The sequence below is a fragment of the Semicossyphus pulcher genome, unplaced genomic scaffold (genome assembly GCF_022749685.1).
Source record: "Semicossyphus pulcher isolate SPU_LCO1_2020_fin unplaced genomic scaffold, fSemPul1.0.p SCAF_16, whole genome shotgun sequence".
Taxonomy (NCBI): domain Eukaryota; kingdom Metazoa; phylum Chordata; class Actinopteri; order Labriformes; family Labridae; genus Semicossyphus; species Semicossyphus pulcher.
Window position 1 is genome coordinate 15,100,346 of NW_027211670.1, and position 18,165 is coordinate 15,118,510.

At 40.3% G+C, this 18,165-nt stretch overlaps 1 protein-coding gene across 1 annotated transcript in view; it reads right to left on the reverse strand.

Moving 5' to 3' along the window:
• Positions 1–18,165, reverse strand: part of atrnl1b (attractin-like 1b) — a 77,928-nt gene that overhangs the window by 3,229 nt on the left and 56,534 nt on the right. The window contains exon 27 of the mRNA XM_069664409.1: positions 8,114–8,221. Within this exon, the coding sequence (XP_069520510.1) occupies positions 8,114–8,221 (108 nt within the window). The remainder of the gene's footprint in view (positions 1–8,113; positions 8,222–18,165) is intronic.

Below are 18,165 nucleotides of genomic sequence, written 5' to 3' on the forward strand. Positions count from 1 at the left end.
TCGGTCCGAGCAGCACTCGAACATCGCTGCAAATTTGTCTGTCTGAGTTTGATAAACAGACTGAATGAGTAATACCTAACCACTGTAACATCTTCACTGTTTACTAACCCTGTCTCCGGCGTGTTGGTGACGTCAGACGGTGACGCAGCAAAGAGTATACTTCACTGGCAATGGGAAAAGAGACAACACAGGGGGACCTAGTGAATGACCTGCAGAGAGCTGGGACCAAAGTAACAAAGGCTACCATCAGTAACACACTACGCCGCCAGGGACTCAAATCCTGCAGTGCCAGACGTGTCCCCCTGCTTAAGCCAGTACATGTCCAGGCCCGTCTGAAGTTTGCTAGAGAGCATTTGGATGATCCAGAAGAGGATTGGGAGAATGTCATATGGTCAGATGAAACCAAAATAGAACTTTTTGGTAAAAACTCAACTCGTCGTGTTTGGAGGAGAAAGAATGCCGAGTTGCATCCAAAGAACACCATACCTACTGTGAAGCATGGGGGTGGAAACATCATGCAAGGGGACCTAACGACTGATCCGTGTAAAGGAAAGAATGAATGGGGCCATGTATCGTGAGATTTTGAGTGAAAACCTCCTTCCATCAGCAAGGGCATTGAAGATGAAACGTGGCTGGGTCTTTCAGCATAACAATGATCCCAAACACACCGCCCGGGCAACGAAGGAGTGGCTTCGTAAGAAGCATTTCAAGGTCCTGGAGTGGCCTAGCCAGTCTCCAGATCTCAACCCCATAGAATATCTGTGGAGGGAGTTGAAAGTCCATGTTGCCCAGCGACAGGCCCAAAACATCACTGCTCTAGAGGAGATCTGCATGGAGGAATGGGCCAAAATACCAGCAACAGTGTGTGAAAACCTTGTGAAGACTTACAGAAAACGTTTGACCTCTGTCATTGCCAACAAAGGGTATATAACAAAGTATTGAGATGAACTTTTGTTATTGACCAAATACTTATTTTCCACCATAATTTGCAAATAAATTCTTTAAAAATCAGACAATGTGATTTTCTGGATTTTTTTTTCTCGTTTTGTCTCTCATAGTTGAGGTGTACCTATGATGAAAATTACAGGCCTCTCTCATCTTTTTAAGTGGGAGAACTTGCACAATTGGTGGCTGACTAAATACTTTTTTGCCCCACTGTATGTGTCAGCCCTGTGATTGACTGGCGGTCAGTCCAGGGTGTATGCCGCCTCTCGCCCAATGACAGCTGGGATAAGCTCCAGCCGCCCCTGAACAGGATAAGTGGTATAGATGATGGATGGATGGATGGATAGAACAGCTTGAGACAACACCACCAAGCTCAAACCAAAGTGATGCGACAGTCACACTCGAGTTGTTTTCTCCGATGGCACATGTGTTGAATGTTTCTTTCTTTTGGGGACCAGCAGAGCAACAGTCACTGATGTTAACTCCTGGAGCTGCAACATTTAAGACGCCCTCCTCCTGAGACGTCCGCTTTGATTGGTCCAAAAACAAAACCACTTGTGTGTGCGTGTCCCTGTCAGGCGGCCGGTGTGTCGAGGCAGTGACCTGCCCTCTGAGTTAATGGCCAAAACTGCTTGTCTGAAGCGTGAAAAACATGTCATCCTGATAATGAATGTCAAGGGTTTCACAGCATGTTTTGGATGAGGGGATAGAAATTGGGGAATAATAACATGTCTGAATAGAATTGTTTTTTGTTTTTCTTTGTGTCTGGCTGGATTTAAAATGGAGATGAGAGTGACAGCAGAGGGAAAATGCTAGAAAAACAGGGATGCAGGAACAAATGCATTAAAATTTGAGGCACTCAGCTCTGCGGTGAACTAATTTCTACTCGAATTTGTTTGTTTGAATGAGCGTTGACTCCAACAGCTTTGATATATAGAATATCCACACATTTAAATGTTAAGTGTAAACGAAACAGTGATTTGTTTAAGCTGTTAAGAAGCACGATTCTCTTTAACTTAATGTGAAAGCACTGTTTCACGCTCTCCTCGCACTGCGGAGTCTTTTAATCAGAATAAGTGCCATCTTGTTCCCTGTGAGGCATAAAGTGTAATTTCCAATTCAACTGCCAATTAAATTTGCCATTTCAAATGCCACCGGTCAAAACTACAGTGTGTGTGTCTTACTATGTGACTGGAAGGGGCGTTAAAAAGCCATTTAACACGAGGAACTTCATCAAACACAGAGGACAGCGGAAAAGAAAAGAACAATTAAGGAAATGTCAAATATCTGGAGAATTTTTAATAAAAGATCACGTGAAGGCAACAAATATGGCCGGCAACGCAATAGTGTAACATTTAGGGGGGTTAGCATTAGCAGAGATGCTAATGGTAGCTTGCTAGCACAGCAGTGTTTGGCGAAATCCTTTGCAAATACATGTAGCAAATGTTTGGGGTTTTTTGTATTTAAACAAAGCATGCATTAGCTAAAGTATTAGCATGTCTTGCTAGCATGAACGTCTTGCTAGCAGAACCTGTTTGGGATCTTTAGCTCACTGGGATTTTAGTTTTTACTTGGGAATTGGGAAAATCTGTAAAAGGACAAAAAGTATGAATGGAATTTTTTGGGGGGGGTTATTCAGCTTATGATTACTTAGCTTAAGATTCAACCTGCTCTGCAGTTAAATAGGTAAATGGTTTAACCCAATATGTAAAGCCTTTAAGTGTTCAACCTAGCTCAAATATACTCCTGGATGTTAATTACATTTGCCTTCTTCCTTTTTGCAGAATTCCAATAATTTGCAGAGGTTTTGAATGGCGTCTACATCGGCCTGGGTTGTTGCCGTACCATAAATCAGCTGGAACTAACTCGGAGGGACAGAAAGATGATGAGAACGGAGAGCAGGACAAAGGTGAAGAAATAAATTGTGGACCACACGACAATTACAAAGTATATTAAATGTGACAGAGTTAAACCCTAATTGCTAATCAATTGTTAGACTGTTCCAGCACTTGTACAGTTTTTATTCTGGATACTTCACTTAAAAGGTGCACACATTACAAGGCCTGGTTTTAGCTTGCTTTTTATTATAAGTTAAATATTGTGTGTCTGTAGCTTTAAAACCAATTTACATGCATTACCCTGGCCTACGCAATCCAAGCATAATGCATTCATGCATCTTTTCAGGTACAGTCGTGATAGACAGGCGCATCTACCGCTGACATACAATGGCAATTAAATTGCAAGCCATTTCATGCTAATGAGTAGCTGTATAAGCCACATTCATGCAAGGGACAGAATGGAACCCATTCTGATTTAAAGCAGATTCCCATGTAAGCTATGCTGCATGCACCATCATTACAGCAGTTCAAAACACATCCGTAACACTGAGAAGGTTGTTTTTTTTTTGCCATGTTAGCTCCAGGTGGTTCTGACCACAGCAGAGGGACAGCTGTTCCACCTCCCATCTGTAAGCAGATTCGTCGCCGTCCCCGGATGAGGCCGATGACAGTTGTGTCGCCTGCAAACTTTAACAGAGGGGTCCAACTTTAACTTGTCCACAACTAATGGCATACCCATTTGTTTAACTGTAGTATGTTGTATGGGGCGGCTGTGGTTCGATCCCCAGCTCCTCCTGTCTACATGTCGAAGTACACTAATGACTGCACCTCAGGGGACCCCTCTGTTAAACTTCTGAAGTTTACAGGCGACACAACTGTCATCGGCCTCATCCGGGAACAGAGACGAGTCTGCTTACAGATGGGTGGTGGAACAGCTGTCCCTCTGGTGGTCAGAACCACCTGGAGCTCAACCCGCTCCAGACTGTGGAGATGACCAAGGCTTCAGGAGTTTTTTCATATTATTTCAGCATCCTTTGCAGTCTTCATCATTGCACTATTGCCTCTCGTAGCTTGTACATAGTTTAATATCTAATGTCTAATGTAAGCTTGTAGTTTTTAGTTTAATATTTAATGCTTGAACATAGAGAGCGAAGTTTGCTTTGCTAATAAGGCTGATTCTGAAGTAGTCTAGTGCAAGATACTAAACCCCAACGTGAGTGAAAGGGTGGATGGGACATGTAATTGCTTGGTCGGACGAAGGCGCAGTATAAATGCAGTCCATTTTTTACCAATCATGTTGGAATTGTTTGCATGCTAACATGCTAAACTGAATTAGCATATAGCTCAGCACTGCTATGCCCAAGGAAAACGTCACTGTAGACTCTAATATCTGGTTAACCAACAAACATACTTAATAAGGACGGTTTTTCGTTATGCTCAGATTTAATCAGAACTTTCGGTTTATTATTTCTTTTTGCAATCTTGTCTTTTAATTACATTACTCATGTTTTTGGGACATGTATTGCAATATGACTGTCGCACCAAATGCCGGGATTTCTGCCATTAGCCCGCAAAACAATTTGGTTTATGTGAAAGGCGGCAATAATAACAGCAAAGTTAAACGTCCTCCTTCCTTCTCACTCTCTCTCATTTTCTCTGTGAAATCAAACTTTTATATTAATCTGGGATAACGGAAGGATTCCTTCAGTGCAGAGGAAATGAAAACATTAATAAATCATTTCATTCCATTTCAATCATCGCGTTGCCTTTTCTATCAAAGCTTTTAAAATTGCGGTGTCCATTTTAATATCATCCAAATAAAAAGTCGACACAGCCTCCGTTTGCAACGTGCATTAATCAAGCGTGTGTTGTGGTCATTCGTGGCCATCCGTGCACACAAACAAGCACACACACACACAAAATGTATCTGCTTTCCTTCCCCCTGCTGACAGGTGTCATCCATCACACTAGCTGTCCGTTATTGGTTCCATATGTTGAATGTCGGCCATATTGAATAGAGACATCTGTGGCATCGAGGCCCGGGCCCGCAGTGTTTCGACCCCGACTGGCTCTCTGTCAAACAGCTGCTGACATCTCGGTCACTAAAAGCAAAAGTCCATCTCTTGGGAGGTTTAAACTGACCAGAAATGGAGGAAATGGGCACAAAGGCTGTTTTCATTTTGCTCTCAGACCAGCTGGAGGGTCTGTTAAAGACTCAGTGACACAGCACTGATCTCGCTGCATTAGTTAGTACCAGCTCTGACAATCACAGAATAAGGTCTTAAATGGGTTCGTGTGTCGGAAGGGGTGTGAGGGGTCATAGCGACAACAGACACCAAGACAGTGAAGGTCTGCACTATGAAAATTAGTGTGGTGAATAATCAAGATTTTAGTGACAACTTTCCAAACTGCCCTGCACTGCATGAAATTGTTGGATTATTTGTCTCTATATGTGCTTAAATTATCTACACAATATAAAATGAGTGGGTTCGATGTTAAAGTACAAACAGAGCCGGTGAAACAAATATGAAACCAATGGTGCTAGAGTGGCATCAGTGTCCTCTTTGACATCAACAAATATTTCCACAGGCTAAGTGGTGCCAGATGCCGACCAATTAACCTTTATAAAAGAGAATTAGGCTGCTTTCATATGGTTCACCTTCAGCTGCTGCCGGGCCATGTGATGGAGCTGTATGTGGTCCAAAACATGCATTTGAAACCCAATAGGTTACATTTGAGTCCAAAATACACAAACATATCTAAAAGGCTGGCAAGGAATACTTGACGGAGGTTCTATTTAAAGATACAAATATAAAATATAGATACACCTTCTCAAGCCAGATCATTTTAAATCATTGGAAGCGTACGCTAGATTCAGAAATTCTTAGGGCCTGTGTCCACTAGCAGCGTTTTTTGCTCTGGCAGCGCCGACAACCTCAATATCAGAGCACTTCTCACTAGCGCTTACTGTTGCTAAGTTACAAAAGTTGTTTCGCGGCACTTCCGCTTCCTTTGGTCGTGACTTGTCTGTTTTAAATCGCTCTGTTTGCAGGGCACTTTTTAGCTCAGTCGGTAGAGCAGGTGCCCGATGTACAGAGGCTACAGTCCTCGTCGCACTGATCGCTGGCTCGACTCCAGGTCTGCCGATCATTTGGTGCATGTCATCCCCCACTCTCTACTTCCAACCTTTCCTGTCTATCTTCAGCTGTCCTATAAATAAAGTGAAAGGCCAAAAAAATAATCTTAAAAAAGATAAAAATAAAATTGCTCTGTTTGATTAATATTTGCTTTTAATCCAGTACATTTTCACAAAGAAAGAAGGAATAGAATAGAAAGGAATCGTGTCCCAGCATTAGCAGCAGCTCTACATCTGTAGATTTCCCCCTCCAAAAAATGAAAGGATTAGCTTCCCCTCCGCCATTGCTGTTGACAAAGTTGATATCAGAATTCCCGCCCCTTCTTGATTTTGATTGGTCGGTGAGGAAGAAGTGACATTGATGAGTGTGGCGATTCCAAAAGTTTAACTATTATCCACTTAGAGCGCTGTGAGGGCAGCAACAAAAATCGTAGAGGGCGTTTTTGCGCCGAGAACGCTAACAGCTGAAAATGCTGAACTGCACTGGTTTTGTACAGAAAATAGGCGCTGCCAGTGCAAAAAACGCTGTTAGTGGACACAGGCCCTTAATGAATTGTCATAAGAAACACCTAAGAAGTTGCATGGTATAAAATGTCAAAGTCAAAGAATAAATGGAACACGAGCTACATTAACTTAGCAAGGTCGGTTTTATGACTTTTAGCATAATATATAAATGTATACAGGCGTTTGTGTGTATCATCTGGAATGTACGTGTAATCAGACACTAAGGCTTTGCTACCTTCCCATATTTGTTGTACTAAAAAATCTGTTAATTATTAACATCAAAGCACTTGAGCAGAGTTTACAATGTATTTTTGTTTGCATATATTAAGCCATTAAGATGGTAATCTGAATTTTTGTAGATTTAATGAGGACATAGAAATGTAAGTTAAGTATTTCAAAGAGAACGAAGTGTTTCCTGCAACAACACTTCCTTTAAAGCTGTTCAGACATGAGCATTAAATTGATAGTCAAGCACTCATAAGTTCATCCTGCAGCTTGGAAGGGTCGAGAAACAGAAGACTTATCGCTTCCAAAACAGCTTTGTTGTTAAACGAGACACTCTCCTGTGGATGCACAGTGTCTACCTTAATGCGCGCAGAACAAAGTCTTTGTGTTTTTGCAGAGGGAAAGGGAGGGCTGGGGTAAATTATTAAATAACAGACGGACACACGCCTACCGCTGACAAGTATGCAATTAACATTTTACTTAAACTCTGGCAAAGCGGCGGTTTTCAGATTCATGCTGAACCTCAGCGCTTGAAGAGTGCAACAATAAAGTGCACTCAGGGAGCTAAGAAGCAGTGTTTTGTTCTTTACATTGCCCTTCACGATACCATAATGCACAGTGAGTAGCACTCAGCGCTGCACTAATAGCTAATGTAGTGCCTCTTTGCTGGTTGCCACAGTGATTTTATTTCTCTCAGCGGCAGGTGACACAGAGGCGGCCCTAGCTGAGGAAACACTGCTGCTCCTCTGATGTCAATTTAAGGATGTAGCTCCCCATATTGCGTTAAGTTACGCTTTTATCCCAAGTGGCATTGAGACCTAGACTGCGCTCAATGCCACACTTCTCCTCTGTTTGTGTGGGAGGTTTTCACATTAAAGGAATAAAGAGGTGAAGTAGGAGAAAGCATGTGAGGATACAGGGTGTAACGGTGGATTCATCAGGATTTGAATCTTTTAAAAACTCTGGTCTCGTCATCATCACATCGCTGTCCAAACAGACTTTACTTTAACATACAATTGAAAGATGTCAGCACGTCTGTCGCCCCGATTGCAGAGGACAATTCATATATAGAAGGGGGACATGTGGAGAGAGGACCATCTCTGTAAGATTGCTTATTGATGTTGGGAGTGGATAAAGGAGCTGACATACAATTGCAAGTAGAGGGCATGAGCCGGCTGAGGAGAGCACAATAAGGTCCAATTATGTGGCACTGCAAAACTATGTGATGTTCTTTATGTCAGAAGAAGCACTTGCTCGTATCAAACGCCTGTGCAAAGATGACATAAAGGGGGGTTACATGGTAGTTTGTTTTGGCTGGAAATACATGACGTTTAAAAAGTACACTCAGTGTCAGCCATGAGCATGGAAACAATTGCAAGATTGCCCAGGAATTCATATGAATTCTGAATATGAATAATAATTAGTGTGTGTGTGTGTGTTTGTAAGCAAGCAAAAGAGGACTCACATCAACCATGGGCTGCAGCAGCTCTGTTTGGTCTCCCCTGGCATCCAGTGCAACAGCAACAGAAGCGAATGGACGGCTGGCCATCTGCTGACGCTCCCTCATCAGTTGCTGTAACATCAAACACATGGGCAAGTTAGAAAAACGTAAAGCACAGCCCAATCAAACAATCAGTAAATAAAGAGAGGAAGTGAAATGATGCTCTGGGATGATAAATGCATGCAAACATTATTCACGCTATGAAATGGTGGGACAAAATATCGATACGGCAATATATCGTCGTACTGACTCGGACAGAATACTTCTTCATGACTGGCGCGCTTATGACATGTACGAGGTTGATGTGAACGGAAATTAATTGTCCGTCGATATCGTGATGTACTGTCATATGATTGTCTTGCAATATATCAGTTATCGCAGAATCGCTGTATCGTGATATTATCGTTATCGCGCCACGTATTGTATCGTGAGTTACCCTGAAATTCCCACCCCTAATAAAATGTAAATAAGGTATCTATATATGTCACGATAATGTTGCAAATATATTGCAAATCTGGTGGTGATGGAATGATTTTCAATTTCAGCCCTCAAAATAAAAAAAATGTTTTGGTTTTGTATTTTCAAACCCCCGTATTTTTTTCCCTTTCTTTTTTTTAATTAGTTTTATTACTTATTTATTTATTTCTAGCTTATTATTAATGCTCATGCTCCCCTTCCTTGGCTAATGCAAAAAATACAATTCTCAGCTCTTCCTAAAAACTCAGTTTCAGATAACAAAGACAAATATCACAATCTCCAACTAACACCCATTAATTGTAATTTACTTCTCATTCAGTTTATTTCATCTCATTACTTATTTGTTAGTTTTTTTCCCTCTCTCTCTCTTTTCCTCTTCCCAGACTTCCAGACATCTCTTACATGATCCATACGTTTCTGTAACTGTCTATTATGCGTATAATATATATTTTTTTGTTGTCATATTATCTCACAAATAAGAAAATGTATTGTTGATAAAAAGTAATAAAATTAAATAATGTCAAATGTAATCCAATTCAATAAAATCCCTACAAGTAAATACATTCTCTTAACACTAGAAAAATGGCTTTTATCTTACAAAATGTACTCAATGTAGTCATTTATCCAACACTATTATAATCATGACGCTGTATTCAAATGATGACGGAACTGACTATAATCTTTCGAGGATATGTAGTAAACTGAACCCTCGCTCAAGCCTCCAGAGATGGGCACAAACTGATGCCAGTCATCCCTCTAACTCTGTCTTAATCACTCCCAGTATCAGAGTCCAGTTCAGCATCACTGTAAATATCCTGACTACTTTCATGTTAACGTAACTCCCGATGCAAGACAGCTGGTAAAACCCTCTGCTCCTCCTCATCCTCCCACATTTTAAAATGATTCACCATGAGAACCGGTATTTTAAGGAGGACTTTACACCTACTAAAAGCAAGGTGTAAGATTTAGGTTGTAACTTTTGCCTATAATGGACCTATCTAAGCTGGTGCAACCCCGGAAATGTTAGTAGTGTTAAAACTCCGTCCTAAATTAGAAATTATGTTCAAACTAGGCTACGTTTGAACTTATGCATAGCTGGTGCAACCTAGTACAGAAACGTAGTAAGAAATGTAGTTTTAATTGATAGATCAAAGAGGAAACACAAGGATGATTATTTCTCCATATTTATTACACCACCGCACAGGAATGCTGTGCTGCTGCCCACGAGTGACACCATTTTTGTTTCTCAGACTGAACAGAAAATTGCTTCTCTCGTTTCCCCACTAATCAATGTTGTAAAACAACCAGCGCCACACTTTCATCAGAAACGCAGTGTCAGATCAATATCGAAAGAGGCCACCATTTCAGTGCCAAGGACATCACTGATTGGTATTGGATTTGTGATGAGCTTAAGTGTGCAGCATTAAGATCTAATTGTACTTCAGATTACGAAGCACATCAGGCGCTTGTGATCATCCTCTTAACCTGCCCTTCCCTTGCACCTCTGTGAATGTCAATAAATATGTTTCTACGTGCGCACAAACATCCATACAATTACATACAAGTAGTAATAAGACATTTTATATAGTACGCATAAAGAGAAAAAAATGCTGTTATTTTGTTGGATATGTTCTCGGTTCTGTTACTTCGATCACTTAATGTCTGTTTTTAAAACTAATGTAAAAGCTGCAAAGAGCTAGACTACTGTCCAACCATGTGTTAGCATAGCATTACTGTGGTGTTTTTTTTCTTTCCAGAAACAAAAAAAAAACATGCAAAAAAAATCTCTAAGTAAATGATTTAACAACATTTATCTCCGCAAACGTTAGCATGGCTGGCTAACTAGCTTACTATGTATTTACATTAGTAACTTCGCATTACTTCCACTGGTAAGGAGCACGTCATTACTTAACTACATTTTTTGGTTGAAGGTTACATCAAAAACACAGCCTTGTTCAAATTACTGCATCAACACTGTAGTGCATACTGTATGAAAGCCTGTTGTTGATGCTACTGTGTTTAAGCTAACATTTGTTAAATTTAACCTGTGCGTTGCTTTTCCAATACTGGTGAGGAAGCTGGCTTTTTATCCTTGTAAAATGTTAGGTAATCTAACGATAGCTTAAACAGCTAGCGAGGTACAGCTGAAGCTAGCTTACTTCCAAGAGTACATTAGTAGCTTCAGCAGCTAGCAAGAGCTCAAGCTAGTTAGCTAAAATTTGCTGGCAACCGTTGTCTTTCTACCTAACGAAGCCATGGTCATGAGCGAGATATAAAGTGGTACATCTGCCGCCATTTTCTATGCAAACTATATATTTGCCATCCAAGTAGGAAAAGATGTACACCAACTAAGGAGGAAGTTTATTTTTAAAAAAGGTTCAAAATGACAAAAAATATAGCTAAAAAAAATCAAAGCAAAATGATACAACTTTTAAGCTCATCCTATGAAATAAAAAGTAATTCTATGATGTTTTAAAGCACACTAGACTGTTTAAGCACTTTCCAAATGCCTCACATTGTCCTATTGTTCTCATCGTGCTCATGTGTGGGTCAACTGTACGACTGTGTCAGGTCCTATTGTGGTCTCATTCCTGAAGGAGAGTTTGTCCTTGAAGTAGTAAAGAGCCTCAAGATTCATATGTCCAGACTCCCAGCTTCATTCACGAGGAATATAATTAGGTATTCATTTGTCAGGCTATGGACTGACCAAATTCAGATCTGGAGATGTTGATGTCATTGTAAAGAACACATGGAAACACATTGTGGAGATCAAGGACTTAATTAATATGACGGGTTCTAAAATACATACCCTGCATACCCTACTGTAAACATGCCTGGGTGGTATAACATACAGTATATTAATGCTTCTTTACCCTTTCTAATGTATCTATCAAATAAAAGCAACACACACAAAAAGGTCAAGATGTGAACTTGTGCATGTCTTGTGCATCATAATAACGCATTATGAACACTCCACCACTGCTTTAGGGACTTTTCTTTACTATTGTAAAGACTCACTGATGGGGAGTGAACACGAAGAAAGTTCAGCTGAGTGAAATGTGACAACTTCTCTGTTGAGTCACTCTGAAAACATTCCCCAGGGGAGGTGAAGCTGAGAGAAAAACAACAACCATATGAAATTGAGATTGATCACCTGATTGATTTTTCCTTTTTCGTTGTTTTGATTTCTAAACTTTAAATCTGAGGGCCCGTGTTAGATTGTTGTTACATCTCTACTATTAAACATCAAACCAGCAACACCAAACCATCAGATTTAAGCTGCTGGGCCACCGCAGGTCACAATGAAAGATTTTGCCCTTTTGGAGAAGATAAAAAGCGCGATGGAGGGGCCCGGAGGGGCTGTTGCAAAACAAGGAAACAGCTTAGGGCTTGTGATGGTTTCCAACACAAGAGCTTCGAATCAAACAACATTCATCCTAAATGTCAGACAGCAGTAATGTTATTTATCATGTTGCAGGATTTCATTTAAAGCAAAATAAGTGAGCGGAGGCAAAGTCAGGCAATGTTAGCGCTTCGCTCTGTCCGGCACAGGCATCTAATATGTGCTGGGAATGCAATATTTAAAGGGCCAGTACAATAAGAGAGCGCTTCTAGAAGTGAATATTAAGTTGATGACAAAAGGCTGGAGTGAATTCAACGTTCCTGCAATGACAGACTGATTTTGTCCGCAATAAAAGCTGGAGCCATTCACGGTTCTGATAAGGACGGACATGCGGCGCACTGCTATGCAACTTGATTAATTTGGCAAGTGAGTGCCTGAATTATCTGTCTTATGAATACAGCGTTTTGTTCCCTTCATTGGATTTCATAAAAGGGTAAGTGTCAACCCGCCTCTGAGCATATCCTACACCCAAGCAGGTGACTTTGTCCTTTTCACAGATCACTGGCTGTACCCATGGGCACCTACCTGCACCGTCAAAAACACTCAGATAAAAACAAAACAGGAAGTATTTTATAAATCAACATATTGGGTTGTGAAAATGTGCTTTTCTGGTAGCGTTTCCCGCTTTTTTTTGACTACTTAACAGCATGTTGATGCTTTTACAATCTAAACACACACACTGTGATTAATGGACTGAAGATCAGCAAAAGAAGATATCAAGCAAGTGGACAGCCTCTGAATACTCTGATATGATGCTGATGCGTCTCAGTGGTTCTGTGTAGGCTGAAGTACCAGGAAGTCATTAGAAATATGAATAAAAACATATTATTAGGGTTGTGCAAAATAATAAAAAGGTTCAACTCTTACACTACATATAAAAAATGCTCTAAAATACTCATTAAATGGTTCCCTGCTGGGTTTCTATGAAGCCTAATTGCTCTCTAATAATTTCCTCTAAAGTTACAGATAATGTAGCGCAAACTTTAAACTGAACGAGGGACAATCAAGGTGACCAAGGGCTTAAGAGTGAGATAATCTTATTATAGCGATCGATGAGTGCTGATTGAGCTCTTCAAGGGAAGAGCAGAGCGTGAGATTATGCCAAGTCCGCAGAGGGACATGTGAGAATTAAGTGGTCGGTAATGGTACTTTAGGTTTTGGCAATGCAAGCATAAATGGAAATTAGACAAATGAGCATTTGTCAGAATGGTTTTGATCATTTTTATCCACAAATTCTAGGGCATTTGGGCATATAAAAAAGTGCATTCATTCCTCTAAAATGGGTTTCTAAAACGCTGTCCTGGAAAATTGTCAACAGCTCTGCAGTTTTTTAATCTAATGCTGGACTTTTATTTTGCAATTCATGTCTTTACCCCCACCAACAAAGCCTCCTGGGTTGTTTCAACGCAGGTTTCTGGTACCAATCCCTGCTAAGAGTCTACAAACAAGCTAGCAGCTCTTTGCATTAAGCAAACATGGGGGTGTACCCCAAGGTTCAGTTCTTGGACCAGTGTTATTCACCATTTATATAATGGTGAATAACACTGGTCCACTGTCCTTTGGACACTGTCCTTAATTCCTTCCCCAATTCCATTCACGATGCCACTCTTAATCTTCAGCTATCATTTCACCTACAAAAACCTACAACCTACAAAAACACCTACATGACTTGAAACTGGTCCTGAATTGCACAAAGACAAAATGGATGTTGTTTTCAAAAGCAAGGCATATTGACTGTGTTAAAATCAAGAGGATCTGCTGCTTTCTGTTTCTATGCCCCAAATAATTGGAATTTGATGCAGAACAAAATTAAGCTGGCCACATTAATAGTTTTGATTGTTCCTGCTTTTAATATTTTAATTGTTCTCACGGTTTTTATTGTTTTCTTGATTATTTTAATTATTTTATTTCTCTCGCCTGTTTTATCTGTTATCATTATATATTTTCATACACACTACAAGATAATGAAGCAATTCCGACAAAAGTAAGCAATGTCACGTTTTTTGATGGTTCTACAGATTATCTTCTCAAATTTAACTGTACTGTGTGGTATGTAAAGATGGATTTAGTGCCCCCAATCTGCTCGGAAGAACGTCATGGCCACACCGATTTCAAACGATCCGATATCCTGTTGTGTGTGTGAAACCCCGAGGACAGCCGAGTACGCAGTCTGTGGATTGTCACATAGAACGAAACGATAGCCAAAAGCAAACGCAAAGCATAAAGTAACATGTACGGCGAAGGTTCACGCTCAAGTTTTTTCTTCTTCTTTAATTTTCAGTAAAAAGTCCAAAAACTATCATCGCTTCTTCTTCCTGCCAGTCGTCCGCCATGTTTGTTTAGTTGCGTTTGACCGCGAGAGATTTTGTGAGATTTCCAGTTTTGAGATTCTCGGGTTGTTGGTGAATGGAATCTGTTAGTGTGTGGTGTGCTGTTATGGTCATAACCCTTACCCTAACCCTCTCCACACACTACAGGAACTACACTGTGAAATCTATCATTATTTGTTGTCATGTGTGGGGTGAAGCCATGACTGCCTTTAGAGAATTTCTTTGCAATCATTCTAGTGGAAGTTTGCAGGTAAAGTTGATTTTTGAGGAAATGTCCGGAGGTCACAAAGGTCACGAGCATTTTTCCTCTGGGCACCATGCCAAAGTTATTCCGGAAATTTAGTTCCTTAGAGCCATGTAGCTAATAAGAAATAACACAAATTAAACATAATTGGACAACAAAACCGAGCCCTCGTTTTCAGCCCTTAAATAAATCACTATCTTGTTCCAAGCTGACTCAACGGGGAGGTTAAAGCTGCCAGTTACAAACCGGCCACAGCCATTACAAACACCACAGCAAGGACAATTTCAATGGTCTGATGATAAACAGATGCGTATTAGTTACTGCTGGGTTGAGTAGAAAACAGAACGTCCCTATTTGTGGTGCTAAATGCAGTTTAGAGTGCCAGAAAAACCCGACCACTCCACACAATGGTCAGCGCATATGTCTCCAGTGTGTACGAGGTGTGTCTCTGCGTGTGTTCTTGTGTGTGAGAGATAAAGAGAGCAGAGCTACATTAGATACATCCCCGTGTTTGTGTGTGAAACATCTCCGTGTTGCCGTCTCGTGAAATGTCAGCGCCCCCTCCCATCTGTTCCCCCCACAGGTAGCTACAAAGAGGTCAGCCCCCGTCCTCCGCCGTGGCATTTACAGCTGTTGTCTTTTTGTTCCTTCGCCTCCCCCCCCCCCCCACACTCAGGACCCAAGTCTCCTCACCTATACTCGACTCAAATTATTAAAATACAACAGCTACACCTTTGCTAAGTCCTTTATCCAATTAAAGTATTAGTGAGGTAAAAGATCAGCTTTGTAGGAGACCAGAAATTACACGTTTATCACCTTGTGGCTCTGAGTGTCTGAGAGGCTAATGGTGCTTAGTATTCCATCACACATCCACAGCTGATATCCAATGTTAAATACAGATTAAGTTATGTGGACATACCTAAATCAAGTTTGTTTCTAGTAAAAATCTCACATTATCTGTAAAAGTTGAAGGAAAAAGGAAGTAAAAACCAATAAAAAAAGATTAAAAAGTCCAATTAGAACGACAAATCTGTATGTCCCTTGGCTGGATCAGTGTCTCATTATTGTCTGTTTCTCCAGACGCCTCATTAAGTCTCACTTATTCCATGTCCTTATGTCAGTTTGGGGTTTGTGATCATTACATGGCGTCCAGCCCAAGTCCTTCCGTTCCACATATGGACAAGTCTCGTAAGTACATGTGCCGTTCACAAGCCATTTCAATTAACTGGACACAAGAGCCAGTCAGTTCATCGATGGATGCAAGTTACAGAAGCATATCAGTCTCTGTGAGAGAGGAACCCGAGGCTGCCGCATCTCTGTACATGGGCTGCCAAATCAACCGCTGAGCTAAACCGGCGCCCCGTGTCAAATAATTTATCATGAATGCCATCACTAACTTGTCCATAAATATCATTTTTAATATGGTTATCTGATATGTAGCTAAATGTGCTAAATGTGATGTTAAAGCTATGGGAAAAAAGTCATATAAGTACTTACATAAGCGATGCATGGGAAGCCCCATTTCATACATAAAACCTATTATTTCCCCTAACTCTCCCCCGCACATGCAATATATTAACTCCTCACACAAACCTGTCCAGGTCACACGACACAGATACATATAACTGCCTCCTACACAATCAACCAAACCAAATCCATGTGCACACACACATAATCGCACACATTTGCCCTGCGTCCTTTAAATTATTTTTTTATATATAAAAATATTAGAAATGTATCTCCACTCCCAGACGTGTCTTAAATCAACAATATATTACTGTAACTGTTGTTTTTATTCATTGTAGTTATTTATTTATCTTATTGTCTAGCTCGTTTTTTTTCTCTTTGTCACTTTTGAGTTATCTCACCAATAAAGAAAAAAATACCAATTCTCCTCAAATATAAGGCTACGTTTTAAAGAGGTAATCTTTGGATTTTCACTTATTGTTGAAGTTGTATCTGTAGTCATCGATCTTTTCTTTGTTTGTTCAGCCGTAGTAGATTACTGTTTACTCACAACACTTGCAGAGAGCGGAAAAGCAGCCGCTTAGCTCCGCCTACCCTCTCTGGCAGACCAACCACTGCTGGCTGATGGAAAGCGCGTCACTAATTGGGCGCCGCTTGGGACACCCAGTCTGTAATAATACTTTCATCAGTGGCAGTTCATCAGTTACCTCATTCGGCGATAGATGGTGACTTAACAGACATTTATCTACATGAAAATCTTCGAGATTATCACTTTAAAATTAATAAAAATGTCGATACAACCTTTAACTTTTTAAGTAAAATATGTTCTGATCTCATGTTTTCATTAATTATTCCATCCATCCAACCGTCAATGTTGTAGTAATTTCCTCTTTGCAGCCAACAGAAGGTCCTTACAAATCCCAACAGACTACCAGTCAACTTAATGGATTAGATCGCATCCTAGTCCCGTCCTGCTACTAAAAAAGCTAAAAATGAGCTACTAAAAATATAGGTCAACCACTTTGGGTGAAGATTACACTGGACAGGACAGACTGCAGGGAATGCAGAGCAGTAAAATAACAGTTAATGATATGTTAATCCGTACACTAAGAGATGTGTCATCTGCAAAGAAATAAACCCAGAAATACAACAAATACTTTCTTCTTGCACACTTAAACCAAAAGCAAGTGTTTCGTTCCTCCTGTGACAAAACTTTAAAATCACCTGGAATTAAGAGACGGAGGATTTTATTTATCTATTTTCATGTGGCAGCTGAAGGGCAGCGACAAACAGATGATGGGAATGCCAAGAGCAGACAGTAAAAGTGAGCAGAATTTCAATGACGTGAGCCCATCTGCCTGCATTAATTTTTATTGACTTTAATTCTTTGGATCGGCAGGATTCGCCGGCACGGCAGCTATCATTCTTGTTTATTCTCATATATCAATTAGAGGGTATAAAATTCAGATCCTATGATTATCAATGTCATGCCCAAAGGGGAAATAAATTGTGGGAGCTTTATTAGTCGTCTGCAGGTTATAAGGCTGGATGGGCACCAAATTAAACGTCCTGCTTTTGAGTAACAAACAGCTTCCAGGAGCATATAGGATTCACCCTGAAGAGATGGAAATGATGCAGTTTGGGTTCAGGGCAGGGAGGTGAATTTACATACATTTTCTCTCTTCCCTCGATTTCCTGCACAGTAACTCTCTCACCCTCTTTTTTAATTCCTACTGCCAATCATCTCATCTTTCACCCTTTTTCATCCGCATCTTTTCCTGACCCCATCTTCCATACCAACACTGAATATTAATGCTTCACTCTATTCTCTTCCTGTCATTCACCGTAACTCTAACCGCTTCTTTCATACTTTTTTCCACTTGTACACTAAACTTTACCCCGCAATTTATTAGACCCATTATTTGTATTTTTGAAAGTTGGTCTTAAATTATATTAAATAACTGAAGTTGTTATTAAAGCTGTGAACACAGAGTGTTGATATGTAATGATTTTTCTTTCACTTTGTCACATGTCAAATCTAAATGATGTAACTGAGCAATCAGCTGGTATAACAGGTGTTTATGAACTTATCAGA